At 52.1% G+C, this 15,556-nt stretch overlaps 1 protein-coding gene and 1 long non-coding RNA gene across 4 annotated transcripts in view; one reads left to right on the top strand and one right to left on the bottom strand.

Moving 5' to 3' along the window:
* Nucleotides 1-15,556, top strand: part of Znf777 (zinc finger protein 777) — a 39,511-nt gene that overhangs the window by 1,170 nt on the left and 22,785 nt on the right. Inside the window, exons 1-3 of one of the 3 annotated variants that reach the window (XM_048340424.1) lie at nt 5,010-5,149; nt 9,366-10,223; nt 11,763-11,889. In XM_048340424.1, the coding sequence (XP_048196381.1) occupies nt 5,030-5,149; nt 9,366-10,223; nt 11,763-11,889 (1,105 nt within the window). In that variant the 5' untranslated portion in view covers nt 5,010-5,029. Of the gene's footprint in view, nt 1-5,009; nt 5,150-5,390; nt 5,570-9,365; nt 10,224-11,762; nt 11,890-15,556 lie in introns of those variants that run through there. The other 2 variants (XM_048340426.1, XM_048340425.1) reach the window with 2 other exon arrangements.
* Nucleotides 6,674-15,197, bottom strand: LOC125347310. Its single transcript, XR_007210144.1, has 3 exons — nt 15,161-15,197; nt 11,024-11,030; nt 6,674-7,045 (listed from the first exon to the last, which is right to left on the bottom strand). It is a non-coding gene; the product is annotated as an uncharacterized LOC125347310 (long non-coding RNA).

The following is a 15,556-nucleotide window of genomic DNA, read 5'->3' as shown; positions in this document are numbered from 1 at the left end:
ATAGGGTTGTTTTTTTTTCTATGAAAACATTACTATGATACAGCTAAACTGTAAGTTAGGCTCAACAAGAGCTTGATAACAAAACAGAAAAATTATGACAATATATTACAAAATAAGGGTTACTTGAACATAAATAACCTTTATTTTAACACTAATCTTAATTACACCACCTCAATCAATCGCAGTTCGAAGCCAGCCAGGGCAGGAAAGTCCATGAGACGCTTATCTCCAATGAACCACCAGAAAACCACCAGAAGTGACGCTGTGGCTCAAAGTGGTAGGTAGAGTGCTAGCCTTGAGCTGAAGAGCTCAGGGATAGCATCCAAGCCCTGAGTTCAAGGCCCACGACTGCTTCCCCCCGCCCCCCCAGAAAAAAACTCAGCCAAAGGTAAATAGTTAATATGGGTACATAGGACAAAAGGATGCTTCGTGTCCTAAGTAGGACACAGTGAAATATTTCCTACTCAGGTACAAAATTTAACTTGTGAATTGTTTACTTCAGAAATTTTCCATTTACTGTTTTTGGTTCACAGTTCACCAGCAATAACTGAAGCCAGGAATAAGGAGGAAACTAAAGTTGGCCTCTGTTTCCTAGAATCCTGCAGTTGCACATACTACCAACCTCAGATCGAATATATGGGGAAATGATTATGAATATACCGAGCTTATATAGACATTCTTCATTATTCCTTACACCAAACCATGTAATAATTACATAATATGCAGTTTTAGGGATTATAAGTAATATAGTAGTGATTTACAATATATGGAAGGATTGTAAAATATATGGGAGGAGGTTATATTAAAAAAATTATGCGGGGCCGGGGATATGGCCTAGTGGCAAGAGTGCTTGCCTCGTATACATGAGGCCCTGGGTTCAATTCCCCAGCACCACATATACAGAAAATGGCCAGAAGTGGCGCTGTGGCTCAAGTGGCAGAGTGCTAGCCTTGAGCAAAAAGAAGCCAGGGACAGTGCTCAGGCCCTTAGTCCAAGCCCCAGGACTGGCCAAAAAAAAAAAAAAATTATGCTATTTTATATAAGAGACATGGCTGGGCACCAGTGCCTCATGTCTGTAATCCTAGCTACTCAGGAGGCTGAGATCTGAGGATCATGGTTCAAAGCCAGCCATGGTAGGAAAGTCCATAAGACCTTTATCACAAATTCACCACAAAAAGCTGGAAGTGGAACTGTAGCTCAAGTGGCAGAGTGCCAGCATTGAGTGAAAAGCTAAGGGACATCTCCCAGGCCTGAGTTCAAGTTCCATTACTGGCACACATACACACATACAAGAGAGAGAAAGGGGGGAGGGAGAGGGAGAGAGAGACAGAGAGAAAGAGAGAAAGAGGGGGGGAGAGAGAGGGGAAGAGAGAGAGTGAGAGCGAGCGAGTGAGAGAGAGAGAGAGAAGAGTATCTCCTCAGGAGTTCTGAAATCAGTTTCCTATGAATACTTAGGAACTAACGTATAAATATAAAATAAGATGTTGAAATAACCTGTTGAATCTATTGCACCAGACATGAAGTGGTACAGTTGATGTGAAATGGCCTGTTAAAAATTAAAGATATAGCTAGGTATGGTGTCACATACCTGTAATTCCAGCAGTTGGGAGGCAGTAAGGATCCAGAGTTTGAGGCCAACCTGGGCTACATAGTGAGATTCTGTCTCAAGAAAAAATAAATACATACATATACATATATACATATATATACACACATACACATATATATTATGAAACTTGGGGCAACCATATAAAATGAAGTGTAATAAATGAATGGAGAAAAACAAGTACCTTAAAACATAGAATACTGGCTATGAATGTAGCTTAGTGGCAGAGTGCTTGCCTTGCATGCATGAAGCCCTGGGTTCAATTCCTTAGTACCACATAAACAGAAAAATTCAGAAATGGTGCTGTGACTCAAGTGGTAGAGTGCTAACTTTGAGCAAAAAGAAGCTCATGGACAGTGTCCAAGCCCTAAGTTCAAGCCCCAGGACTGGCAAAAAAAAAAAAAAAGAAATGTTGAAATACTACACTGCACCCCCCTATATACAATTAAAAGTAAATATACATTTAAAAATAAATGGTGGGCTGGGGATATGGCCTAGTGGCAAGAGCTCTTGCCTCGTATACATGAGGCCCTGGGTTCAATTCCCCAGCACCACATATACAGAAAATGGCCAGAAGTGGCGCTGTGGCTCAAGCGGCAGAGTGCTAGCCTTGAGCAAAAAGAAGCCAGGGACAGTGCTCAGACCCTGAGTCCAAGCCCCAGGACTGGCCAAAAAATAAAAAAATAAAATAAAATAAAATAAATAAATGCAATCATATCAGTAATTACAACAAAATTTTGGTGACAGGGCTAATATGTAAAATATGTGTGTGCATATCTATATCTACATATCTATACTATGTATCTATCTATTTCTCTCTCTATATATATATCGACGTATATAGAGGAGGGGGGAGATATTTTTAAAGTCTTGGTAATTAAACTCAGAGCCTTATGCTTGATAGGCAGCTGATCTACCATGTGAGCCACATTCCGCCCCTTTGCTTCATTTGTCTGTTGCTCTCCAGTTTTTGCCTGGGGCAGGCATTTCCATTGCAGTCCTTTTACTCTGCTTCCTATGCAGCTGAGATTACAGGCCTGGGCTATCTGGCTCCTCTCTGAGAATATATAATATAATATATAATACATGTAACATATTATATACATATTATGTATATATTACTTATACCTATATAGCAATAAAAAAAAAGACCTTACAACTGAAACACTGGCAAAGAGGAAATTCACAGGAGAAATCTACTGTTAACTCTGTAAATACAAATAGATGCTTAAGTTCCCTAACCAAGGAAACACAAATAGAAATGTAAATAATCAGTTACTATTCCCCACTCATCTTGATGGCAAATTTAAATGTTCTGGTACCTTCTCATGTTGGTGAAGACTTGAAAGCCGGAAGCTTTGCAAGGTTGTGGGGAGAGTGAGTGGGTACCATCTCTACAGCAGAAAGCCCGGGAACATGGACAGTGCCCTTTGCCACCCCCCAAATTCCTCATCTGGTGCTCTGGAGACCTCCTCCAACTGCGTGGTGAACTACGGGTGCAGATTCACTGGCAAGCACGTGTGTCTTCAACCCTCCTCGGAGAACAGACAGCATTCTATACTACAGAGTATCCAATGAAATACTAGATAGCAGCGAACGGGGAATGTACCAAACACACTTGTTTACACTGATCTCTATCTCAAACACACAACGATCCACGAAAATGACAGTGTGTTGGACATGGTAAGAAATGCACAGAGATGTGGTCAGGGGAGAGGACAGGATGAGAAGGCCCTGGGCCCCATCTTCCCCCTTAACCTTCCATTTTTTTCTCCCCGCCCCCCCCCCTTTGCCAGTCCTGGGACTTGAACTCAGGGCCTGAACACTATTCCCTGTTTTTTTTGTTGTTGTTGTTCAAGGCCAGCACTCTGCCTCTGGAGCCACGGCACCGCCGCTTCCAGCCTTTCCGGTGTAGGTGGTGCCGGGGAATCGAACCCAGGGCTTCAGGCATGCCTACCCCTAGGCCACACAGCCAGCCTTCCCCGGAAGGGAGGTGTGTGTGTACGACGGGCGCCTCGCCCCTCTCCGGCCGCCCCCGGGGGCGCCTGCCCACACTTTCCCTTCCCTTCCCCTCTCTTTTTAATTCCCCATCGCGGCATCCTCGGACCCGGGAAGGCGGGCGGGCGGGCGGGCGGTCAGCACGTGTGCGAGCGAGCCCGTCCGGGAGAGGAGGAGGAGGAGGGGGAGGCGGTGGGGGGGGTCCTCCCTCCCTCCCTCCGGTGGAAGGGAGCCCGACCCTGCCCTCCGGGCCCGTCGCCGGTGGAGCTAGGGGGCCTCGAACCCGCCGCTCGGCATCCGCGAGGGCCCTCCCTCCCCGGCGGACCCGTGCGGCCCCGTGCAGCCCCGGGGACCCCGTCGCCCGCTCCCGGGTGGGCAGCCCCTCGGAAGGCATCGCCCCGAGCGGCCCCCGCCCCCGCCCCCGCCGCCGCCGCCGCCGCCGCCGCCCCGGGGAACCGGCTGCCGGCGCCCGCCCGCCCGCCCGCCCGCCCGCTCGCTCGGTCACATGAACGCGGGCTCTCCCGGGCCGCCCGGCTCTCCCCGGCCCCTTTGTGAGCGCGGGGGTGGAGAGCGCGGACCCCGGCCCCGGGGGCGAGGGCGCCGGGCCTGGCGGAGGAGGGCTGTCGGAGCGGAGCGCGGAGCACGTCGCCGGGGCCGCGCGCCTCCCCCCACCCCCACCCCTCAGCCCGCCCGCGGGGCCGCCCGGGGCTGCGGGGCCCGCGGGGAGCCCAGGTGAGCGGCGCGGGCGGCGGGGGGCGTCCGGGGGGCCGAGGGGCGGGGAGGCCCCGGCGCCCGCCACGACGGGGCCGGCGCGGCCTCAGGGCGTGTCCGTCGCTGCCTGGCGGCGCTGGCTCTCACTGTTCGCTCCTACCGGCTGTAGATGGAGCTGTCTGGGTTCCGGCAGCCTCCGACGAGCCTCGGAGTGTTTCTCTTTAAACGGCCTGAGAGGGACATGCCTCCCAGGATGCAGTTTGTATCAACATGGCAGCGGCGGTGCAGCTCCCCTGCTGAAGAGGCGCCGGGACGGCCGCGCAGCTCGCAGCCGGAGCCGGGGTCGCCGCGCCGGCCGCACAGGGGCGGCGCGTGGGCCGGGGGCCGCTGCTGAGGGCCGGGGCCCGGCTCGCGGCCGGGGGACGCAGCCCGCCGGGCCGCCCGCTCCGCCGCGCGCGCCGCTCCGACGCCGCCGCCGCCGCCGCCGCCGCCGCCCGGACTCGGCGGCCCCGCGCCCGCTCGCCCCGCGCGCCCCGCGCAGGCCGGGGCCCGACGGCCGCGCAGCCCCGGGGCGGGGAGGGCCGGGCCGGGCCGGGCCGCGCCGCCCGCCCGGAGGACCCATCGGCGGGGCCTGCGTGGGGCCGCGCGCGGCGGAGCGGGCGAAGGCGGCGGCGGCGGCGGCGGCGGCGGGGACTCGCCGGACAGCGCCGGGCCATGGCCGAAGCGGCCCCCGCTCCGGTGAGGGCGGCCCGCGCGCGCACGGACGCGCGGCCTCGGGGCCCCGGGGACGGCCTGCGTGTCCCCGGCGCGGCGGCGGCCCGGCCCGGGGTCTCGGTAAGGGACTCGGCGCGGCGGCGGCGACGTTGGCGGGGGAGGGGGCGGCCCGGAGGGGAGGGCGCGCGCCCCGGGGGGGGGCGGGGGAGGGAGGGAGGGCGGGCGGGCGGGCGGGGGCCGCGGCCGGGGCCGGGGGTGAGTGGGGGGGGGCGATCGGCCGCCGTCCGTCCGTGCGAGGCTGCGCGGCCGCGGGGCCCGGGACACACGCGGTCCGCGGCGGGGGGCGCGGGCGGCGCGCTCGGCGCGCGGCGGGGCCGGCGCTGCGTCCCGTCGGGGTGGCCGCCGGCGCCTTTTCCGCAGCGCTCGGCCCTGCGGGGCCGCTCGCGGCCTGGGCGCGGCGCTGACGCGGCTCTCCCGCTCGGCGGCGCGGGGATACTGAGGCACGGACACCCGGCGGCGACCTGCCCTGCCCGCCCCAAGGTCACGTAGCGAGTCCTCCGTACCACGGTGCCCGAGGCCCGGGGCGGGCCTGGCCCGGCGGGCGGCGGGCCTGGACGGGGACGGGGCGGCCCTGGCGGTGGCCTTCCCCCCCCCCCCCCCGCCGGGAGGGTGGCCGGGGCCGGCGGAGCCGCGGCCCGTCGGGGGAGGAGAGAGAGGGAGACCAGGCGGCGCCCGGCCGGCCGTGGTGGGGAGCCGGGGCCGGGTCTGGGCGGCCGCCGCCGGCTTCTTCATCTGTGGGGCCTGGAGCCAAACTTCGGGGGTCCGGACGGACGGGGTCCGGGGTCCGGGGAGCGGGGAGCGGGCGCTGCGAGGCCAGGGGCCGGCCCTCCCCCGGAGCCTCGGAGCGCCCGGCCCCGCAGCCGCCCCGGGAAGCGCTCGGGCTGTGCCGGTGAGGTTGACTGCCGAGGGAGCCTCAGTTTCCTATTCCGTTCTAGAAAGGGGGTGTTAGGCTTTCCTAAAGCCTCCGGTTCTTAACGTAATGGCCATGATAAAAACGCCCGGGAAATGAGACGAAGATCGTTCCACCGCCCTCCGTGGGCTCCTGTCTCGAGGGCCCTTCGGTGGCGTAGGATTCTGGGTGACCCATCTTGGGGAGGGGGGGGGGTGCAGGAAAATGGCCCAGCGTGGTAAGAAGCCAGGTATGCGTGGTTATGCGTGGGGTTTGTTTTTGTTGTTTTGTTTTGTTTTGTAGGATATGGATCGTGGAGACCCCCATCCATTTAGGATACAGGGGGAGGGGAAGGGAGGGGGGAGGTCCAACCTCAGGAAATGTAGTTCTGAAGAATTCAACACCCACCCCCACACCCCACCCCCTAGCAGGTTGAGAATCTGAGCTCAGCCATTCCTAGCAGATAGATTTACTTCAGGTAGGCTCAAGCCACAGGTTTACTAGGACTGCTGAAATGATAGCGGGTGGTGGAGGGGGCTGGCTGCCATGCCTCCACCTCCCTTTTCAGTCCTCCAAAGCCCTCCATGAAGAGTAACCGTCTCATCCTAGAGAGCCCTTGGGCTCCGGTTAGACTAGTGAGTAAAGATACCTTGCCCGCTGGGGATGCTGGGTTTATTGACTACCCTGGGGCCATCATCCATTGTTGCAGTGAAACCCCAGCATCGCTCTGTCAGGTGAACCTGGCCTTCAGGGATCGATTTTGTTACTTTTTTCCTCTGTTCCTACTAGTGGTGGGCACATACTACCTTATAATCCCTCTCCTTATGCTACTCCCTTTACCTGGGGCCTCCTAAGGGCACTGTCTACTTCTGCCTTCACTAGGAGCACTGAAGGGTGGAGAGAGAGCTGTTGTCCAGCCTTCCTATTCAAGAGCTCTTTGAACTCCTTCCTTGTTTGTGGAATTTAGCATATAGGCCTTTATGGGATGTTGTTGTGTCTGTTAGTGTCCCAGTCCTTGTACTTGAACTCAGGGCCTGGGCTCTGTTCCTGAGCTCTTTTGCTCAAGGCTAGGGCTCTCCTGGTAGCTCCATCTCCAGTTGTTTTTGTGTGTTTTTTGCTGGTTCATTGGAAATAAGAGTCTCACAGACTTGTTCAGCCCCCCGGGCTAGCTTTGAACAGCAGATATCAGCCTCAGATCTCAGCCTCCAGAGTTGGTAGGATTATAGGTGTGAGTCACTGGTGCCCTGCTTTGTGTCTTTTGTTCTTAAAGAGTTACCCAGAATGCTTCTCAGGTTTTCCAAGGGGTCCAATGGAATGGGTTTAGAGGCAGGGCCTTTCCAACCCACCTTGATCACCCACAGGAAACCTCCAACAGTCGGTTTAACTTTGAAACCTCTAATTCTGAGCACAGACCTACCAGCCGCCTCTCTGGACGGTTAAGATAGAGACAAGCTAGACCACATGTGTGACCTAACACCGGTTACCTGGCCTTTGCTGTCCTCAGGGTCTTCATGATCTAAGTATGGGTTACAATTCTAGTAGTACCGATTTCCTAGGGCTTAAATGAGATCATTTTAAATGTGATCACTTAACATTATGTTCATGGCACATAATAAGTCCTGAATAATTGTTAACAATTCCTGACTAATTAGTTCTCATATCATGGAGCTATTAGGTCATACTTTTTCAACGTTCTTTGGCTGAACAAGGTCTTGAGTTTTCACCCGTGAATTAAAAGGATAATGCTGTCTCAGTAAACCACTTATACATGAACAAATGAACAAAGAAACATAGAGGATATGGAATAGGTTTTGGTAAGTCTTTAGAAAGTGACTAAAGGAACTTTATTACTTATCTCAATCATTTTTATTTGTAACTCATCAATTCAGAATGGAGTCATTCCTCAGACATTCACTGTGCACATACTATATGGTAGATTGGACATTAGGGATGTGCTTTCAAGGGAAGACCATGGACGTGTTCATTATTTTAAAGATCACTGGTATAGCAAGCAGACTGAAGCAGAATTGAAGGAAGAATGTGAAGAGAGGGACAAAAGTTGTCCTGGGTTAATTCCTTTCAGTTCTGGTACAGGTATGAATAGACTGGCTGGGTACAGACAGAACTGATCACTCTCAGAAGGTGCTGCTTCATCTTCCTGAGGTTTCCATAGTTCTCTCCACTTGCATGTGGTAGGGTGAGGAAATGGAGAGTAAGGAGTCCCCAAGAAAACATTTTTTGTTGTTGCTGTTGTTGGTCATGGGGCTTGAACTCGGCCTAGGCGCTGTCCCTGAGCTCTTCATTCAAGGCTATTGCTCTGCCGCTTTGAGCCACAGCTCCAGTTTTCTGGTGGTCAATTGGAGATAACAGTCTCATGGATTTTCCGGCTAGGACTGGCTTCAAACTGCGATCCTCACAACTCAGCCTCCTGAGTAGCTGGGATTATAGGTATGAGTCACTGCTGCCTGGCTAAGAAAACATCTTTATTCTGGCTCTTGTCTCTACCACTTCTTGCCCCATGTCTCAACACTGGATGGCTTCTGTACTACCTCCCATCCTCCCAGGCTTTTCTTTTCCTCATTCCCCACATCAGGAAGCACGGGGAGGGATCGGCCTACAGAATGTCCCCATCACAGTGGACCATCTGCTCTGAAGCCCTAGGCTCCTGTTGAAGGCTGAAATCACCGGCTTCACCGGTTTCTTTATCTGCCTCTATGTGGAGCTGAAGCTAGTCCCCACACGCCCAGAAGCCTCTGTAGGCATTTATGGATGAGGACCCTAAAAACAGAGAGGTCACATCATCAGGCCAGGTCAACACCGGCAGCCATAGGTGTCAGTGCAGCTGACAGCCAAGTAATGGAATCCACACCCAGGGTCCACCCCCAGTCACCATCGCGAGATGACAGCTGGGAGGTGTGTGCTATGACAAACAGGATGGCGGTGTAGAAAGTAGAAAGTGTCGTAGCCATCTTTTTATTCCTAATAATGGTTGTCTGAGTTGGTGCTGGGCTCTTAGGAAGAGATTCATGTTCGTGTAGCCTATCTTATTGCTATAAAAACTGGAAACGTTTTTTTTTTTTTTTTTTTTTTTTTTGGCCAGTCCTGGGCCATGGACTCAGGGCCTGAGCACTGTCCCTGGCTTCTTCCCGCTCAAGGCTAGCACTCTGCCACTTGAGCCACAGCGCCGCTTCTGGCCGTTTTCTGTATATGTGGTGCTGGGGAATCGAACCTAGGGCCTCGTGTATCCGAGGCAGGCACTCTTGCCACTAGGCTATATCCCCAGCCCCTGGAAACGTTTTTAACATGAGTGCTTACCATTGGGATTTACTCGTCAGCTGGAGACTGTGACCTCCAATCCTCTCTTTTTCTGTCTTTCTTTGAACACAGGTCCAGCAACTGGACATGGAGGACCAGCGCACATCACCTCTGTCATTCTCCACGGTTCCACAAGAAGCAGCCCTGTGTCAGGCCCCTGCTGGACTCCCCCGTGAAACTCTGTTCCCATCCCGGATTCTTCCCGCCAAAGAAATTCCTTCTTTGGCTCCAGCCGCACCCCGGAAAGGCTCCCTGCTCCAGACTTCCAGTGCTCCCAAACAGGAGAGTACTGGCCAGATACCGCATACCCGCCAGAAGGGACCTTCACTCCTGTATCCAGCTGCCTCTGAGCAAGACACCCATCCCCAGGGTCCCCTGGCTTCCCAGGAAGACACGCAGTATCTCCCCTCGGTGGCTGAGCAGGAGCTCCCCCTTCTGACTCACTCCCCCCACCGCCAGGAGGCCACGCTCCACTCGCCTGAAGTTCCTGAGAAAGACCCACTGACTCTTTCCCCCACAGGTCCTGAGAGCAACATGGACCCCCTGCTCCAAAGCCCCGTTTCCCAGAAGGACACTCCCTTCCAGACCTCTCCTGCAGCCCAGAAAGAACAGCCACTGCCCACGGCGGAGATCACCCGCTTGGCCGTGTGGGCTGCCGTCCAAGCGGTGGAAAGGAAACTGGAGGCCCAGGCCATGCGGCTACTGACCCTGGAAGGCAGGACAGGGACAAATGAAAAAAAGATCGCTGACTGCGAGAAGACCGCCGTGGAGTTTGCAAACCATCTGGAGAGCAAGTGGGTTGTGCTGGGGACCCTGCTGCAGGAGTACGGGCTGCTGCAGCGGCGCCTGGAGAACATGGAGAACCTGCTGAAAAACCGAAATTTCTGGATTCTACGGCTGCCCCCCGGCAGCAACGGAGAAGTCCCCAAGGTACACCTATCCCAGCCAGGGCCTCCCAAGGAGACGATCAGAATCAGAGCGTGGTTTAGCAATTGAGTTACATTAAAAGAGAGGGAAAGTGATGGTTGAGAAGGGGAACACAGTCATGATCCCTGGTCACCCGCCATCATTGCTTCACCAACCACGGAGCGGACCCAAAGCAAATTCTTTCTCCTGTTGATTAAAGGACTGCTGGAACAGAAATGGCCCAGGGGTCAGGCTGTCCACTTAGAAGAGGGGTCAGTACACAGGTTCACGATGTCTGAGGGTGGAGGCCGGCGAAGGCCAGCCAGAGCACTGTGCAGAGCCTTTGCAGCCAGCCCCCCTTACCCTCAGAGCCTGCTTGCCTGATTCTAGCAGCTGTGAATCAAGACTTCGAGAAAAGGAAATTGCCTCTGCACTAAACATGGACAGACTGTTTTCTTGTCATTATTCCCTAAGCCATACAGTGTAGCAACCACTTATGTTTCATTTGCCTTGAGTTAGCTATTAAAAATCATCTAGAGATGATTTAAAGTGTAATGGGAGGGTGTGCATAGGTTCTTAAGAGGTGTCCTCAAAAAGCCAGGCACTCATAGGTCATGTCTGTAATCCTTGCTACTTAGGCTGAGATCTGAGAATCAGTGTTCAAATATATTCTGGTTTTTTTTTTTTTTGGCCAGTCCTGGGCTTGGACTCAGGGCCTGAACACTGTCCCTGGCTTCTTTTTTGCTCAAGGCTAGCACTCTGCCACTTGAGCCACAGCGACACTTCTGGCCATTTTCTGTATATGTGGTGCTGGGGAATTGAACCCAGGGCCTCATGTATACGAGGCAAGCACTCTTGCCACTAGGCCATATTCCCAGCCCCTCAAATATATTCTGGACAAAAACGTCTGTGAGACTCTTTATCTCCAGTTAACCAGCAGAAAGCTAGAAGTGGAAGTGTGGTTCAAATGGTAGAGCACCATCTTGAGTAAAAATGCCAAGCGAGAGTGCAAGGCCCTGAGTTTAAGTCTCAATACCAGCACACACACACACACAAAAAGTTAGACAGTAGTTCTTACTCTTATTTTCCAGAAGGTTCTGAAGGAGTATTTGTAGATCAGTTTTCTTCCTATTCCTCTCTGTTGCTGCCTCGTTTCACAGCCTGACAGAAGGGAGTAAAGGGACTGTCTCCTGGGCCAGCACTTGGTGAACGTTATTATTGCACATGAAGCCCCTGGGGATCTCACTAGGCAAGCTAAGTTGTAGGTCCAGAGCGGGGCCTGAAAGTCTGCATGGCCAGCAAGTTCCTGATGTTGGTGTTGCTGCTGATCCACAAAGCATGCTTCAGAGCAGCCAGGCTTGTTCTGTGAATGGGGAGGGGCCGGGCAAGATGAGTTTCCTACTCTAGCCAGGACAGTGGCCTGATTTCTAGAAAGATCTTGGTGAAGCCATCTCCAGTCCTGAGGAAGAGGTGTTGGGCCAGAGCTGGGGAGTGAAATCTCACAAGTCTTGGGATTTGACCGCCATCCTGTTGGACCAAGTTGATCCCTTTGTGTGCTTTCAGGTCCCTGTCACGTTTGATGATGTCGCCGTCCATTTCTCCGAGCAGGAATGGGGAAACCTGTCTGAGTGGCAGAAGGAGCTCTACAAGAATGTGATGCGGGGCAACTATGAGTCTCTGGTTTCCATGGGTAAGGACAAGGGGTTGACTGACTCTCACGTGAAACCACTCATACATTTAGGTACGCTGAGCCCCAGCAGAGCCAACAGAGGAAGACAAGACAGTCTGGGACCAGAGTTGCCAGTCAGATTTCAAGTCTGAAATTTTAGAGAGAGCACAACAAATTAAAACAAATTCCTTGGGCTGGGAATATGGCCTAGTGGCAACAGTGCTTGCCTCCCATACATGAAGCCTTGGGTTCAATTCCCTAGCACCACATATACAGAAAATGGCCAGAAGTGGCACTGTGGCTCAAGTGGCAGAGTGCTAGCCTTGAGCAAAAAGAAGCCAGGGACAGTGCTCAGGCCCTAGAACTGGCAAAATAAATAAAAATAAAATAAAAAATGTATAAAAAAAATTCCTTGGTTTACCCATTTACATCATTAAGGGACAGGTCAGAACACCTTGTGTGCAGAGACCTGTCTCTATGGAGAAGCCCCTGGAGCAGCGGAGAACATAGACACAGTCATCAGAGGCCCTATCATCATCACAGAGTATTTTATTCATGGAACCTTTTTTATGTAGCCAGGCACTGGTGGCTGACGCCTGTCATCTTAGCTACTCAGGAGGCTGAGATCTGAGGATCGTGGTTCAAAGCCAGCCCAGGGAGGAAAGCCTGTGAGACTCTTATCTCCAATTTACACCAGAAAACTGGAAGTGGCTCTGTGGCTTAAAATGGTACAGCACTAGCCTTGAGCTAAAGAGCTCAGGGACAGTGCCCAGGTCCAGAGTTCAAACCCCACAACCAACAACAACCACCAAAAAAATGCATTTGTTTAGCCAATTATTATTTAGGAAGGAAACAGATACGGCTCATTGTGCAAGGAGCTTTCTAAGAATCTCACCTCTCAGGCCTCACAACTCTGCCATGAAAGACAGTAGGCAAGGCCCTGCTCTTTTCTTGTTCTGGTGACTGAACACTGTCACTTGCCAAGCCTTACATTTCGCAGGTCACATCCTCACTGTGCAAATGAAGAAGCTGTGATCAAAGTTCATAGGCTCACCCTAGGTCTTAGCTCACAGGTCTGTCCTACCCTACATTCTGAAGATTCTTGTGTTTTTCATTAAGAATATTTAGGGACCAGACTCTGGAAAATGTACTTCTTTATGTATCCTTTTCTCTGATATGGAGCACTTTTTTTCTTTTTTGCCAGTCCTGGGGCTTAAACTCTGGGCCTGGGCATTGTCCCTGAGCTTCTTTTTTGCTCAGGGATAGCACTCTACCACTTGAGCCACAGAGCCACTTCTGGCTTTTTCTGATTATGTGGTGCTGAGGAATCGAACCCAGGGCTTCGTGCATGCTAGGCAAGTACTCTACCACTAAGGCACATTCCCAGCCCCAGAGAACTCTTTTGCCATTTATATATATATAATAATTAGTATACATTAGTTGTACAAGAGGGGCATCCTTGTACCATTTCCACATGTGTGTAACAATGTATCCTGCCTGCTCAGCCTCAGTTTGTTTAAACATTAAACAAATGTGGATAGAAATTTGGATTCGTGTTAGAATTGCTCCTTTTTTGTATATATCTTTCTATAAGATAGCTTTATTCCTTTCTTAAGTTTTGTTTTAATACATACCTAATGGTGAAAAACTAGTGATTTAGACTGAAAAGAGCAACAGCCCCTCCCTACCCCCCACCCACCAGAGAATACCACCATGAACCTTTTAGATAGTGTTTTTTTTGTCATCTTTTTCTGTACATGTGAAAACCTACTCAGGATGTGTGGCCTGCTGCACACACACATACACACACACTGTGTGTGTGTGTGCCTGTGTGCCTGTGTGTGTGCTGGGGGGAGGAGTTAATAGTATGCACTTACTCCACCTAATGGGAGGCCGTGGACAGCCTGTCCCATCACACGTGGGCCTCCTTAGACTGTAGTATTATGACAGACATCGGGCTCTTCATCTTGCTGCTGTTGGTAAACCGTAGTTGGTTCCAGTTTTCTCACGCTTGCAAAGTATTGTGATTAACAGCACTTGTGTCTTTGTGCCATTACCTGAGATTTGGAGAACCAGTTTGTGCAGTAAGACTGCACATTTGTAATGGTTGTGTGTGTGTGCTAGCCAATCTTGGGAGCTTGAGCTCAGAGCCTAGGCACTGTCCCTGAGCTTTTCTGCTCAAGGCTACCACCACTCTACCACCCAAGCTATAGCACCACTTATGGGTTTTTAGTGGTTAACTGGAGATAAGTGTCTCAGGAGCTTTCCTGCCTGTACTGGCTTTGAACCATGATCCTCAGGTCGCAGCCTCCTGAGTAGCTAGGATTATAGGTGTAAGCTACAGACATCCAGCTCACATTGACAATTTTAAGGCTATTGCCAAGGAACCCTTAGAAGGCTGAGCCCGTGTATATTTATCTGTTCGGTGGCCTATGAAAATGCCATCTCTCTATACATGACCATATGATGTTCTTCTGTTTTAAATACAAACATGTATATTTTTTGTAAATCATGGGCCTTACACTCAGGGCCTGGGCGCTGTCCCTGAGCTCTTCAGGTCGAAGTTAGTGCTCTACCACCTTGAGCCACAGTGCTACTTCCAATTTTCTGGTGGTTAATTGGAAAGAAGAGGTCTGGATTTGGGGCTGGGAATATGGCCTAGTGGTAGAGTGCTTGCCTTGTATACATGAGGCAAGGTCCTGGGTTCGATTCCTCGGCATTACATGTATAGAAAAAGCCAGAAGCGGCACTGTGGCTCAAGTGGTAGAGTGCTAGCCTTGAGCAAAAAGAAGCCAGGAACAGTGCTGAGGCCCTGAGTTCAAGCCCCAGGACTGGCAAAAAAAAAAAAAAGGAAAAGAAAAGAAGAAAAAAAAAGAGGTCTGGTTTTAAACCGTGATCCTCAGATCTCAACCTCCTGAGTAGCTAGGATTATACACATGAGCCACCAGTACCTGGCTACTTTTCTTTCCTTTTCTTTTTCTTTTTTCTTTTTGCCAGTCCTGGGACTTGGGACTCAGTGCCTAAGCACTGTCCCTGGCTTCTTTTTTGCTCAAGGCTAGTTACCACTTGAGTCACAGCACCACCTCTGGCTTTTTCTATATATTTGGTACTGAGGACAAGAACCCAGGGCTTCATGTATGCAAGGCAGGGACTCTACCACTAGGCCATATTCCCAGCCTAAGTTTCTTTATTTTTTAACTTTATTCTCAAAGATTTTTTTTTTCCATTCCTGGGGCTCAAACTCAGAGCCTGGGCACTGTCTCTGAGTTTCTTTTTTGCTCAAGGCTAGCACTCTACCACTTGAGCCACAGTGCCATTGGTGGCTTTTTCTGTTTATGTGGTATTGAGGAATCGAACCCAGGGCTTCATGCATGCTAGGCAAGCACTATATCACTAGGCTCCCTTCCCAGCCCCCAGAGAAATTTAAACTTGTTGGGGGTCTTGGGGATTGAACTCAGGACCTCACGCATGCTAAGCCACATGCTATACCACAGGGCTACACCTCCATCCTGTTGACTTTTTTTTTCAATGTAAGGAAACCTATCAGTGTCTTATGGATTTGGGGTTTTATCAGAACCAATTCGTTATAAAATTATGAATGTCGTGTGCCTTTGTCTTAAGAACCCCAGGCCAGCATTGGCACCTGTGAGTAGTGTACGTGCGTGCGTGTGCACACACACACACACAC

The sequence above is a fragment of the Perognathus longimembris genome, chromosome 2 (genome assembly GCF_023159225.1).
Source record: "Perognathus longimembris pacificus isolate PPM17 chromosome 2, ASM2315922v1, whole genome shotgun sequence".
Lineage (NCBI taxonomy): Eukaryota > Metazoa > Chordata > Mammalia > Rodentia > Heteromyidae > Perognathus > Perognathus longimembris.
This window is presented reverse-complemented; position numbering and strand designations above follow the sequence as displayed.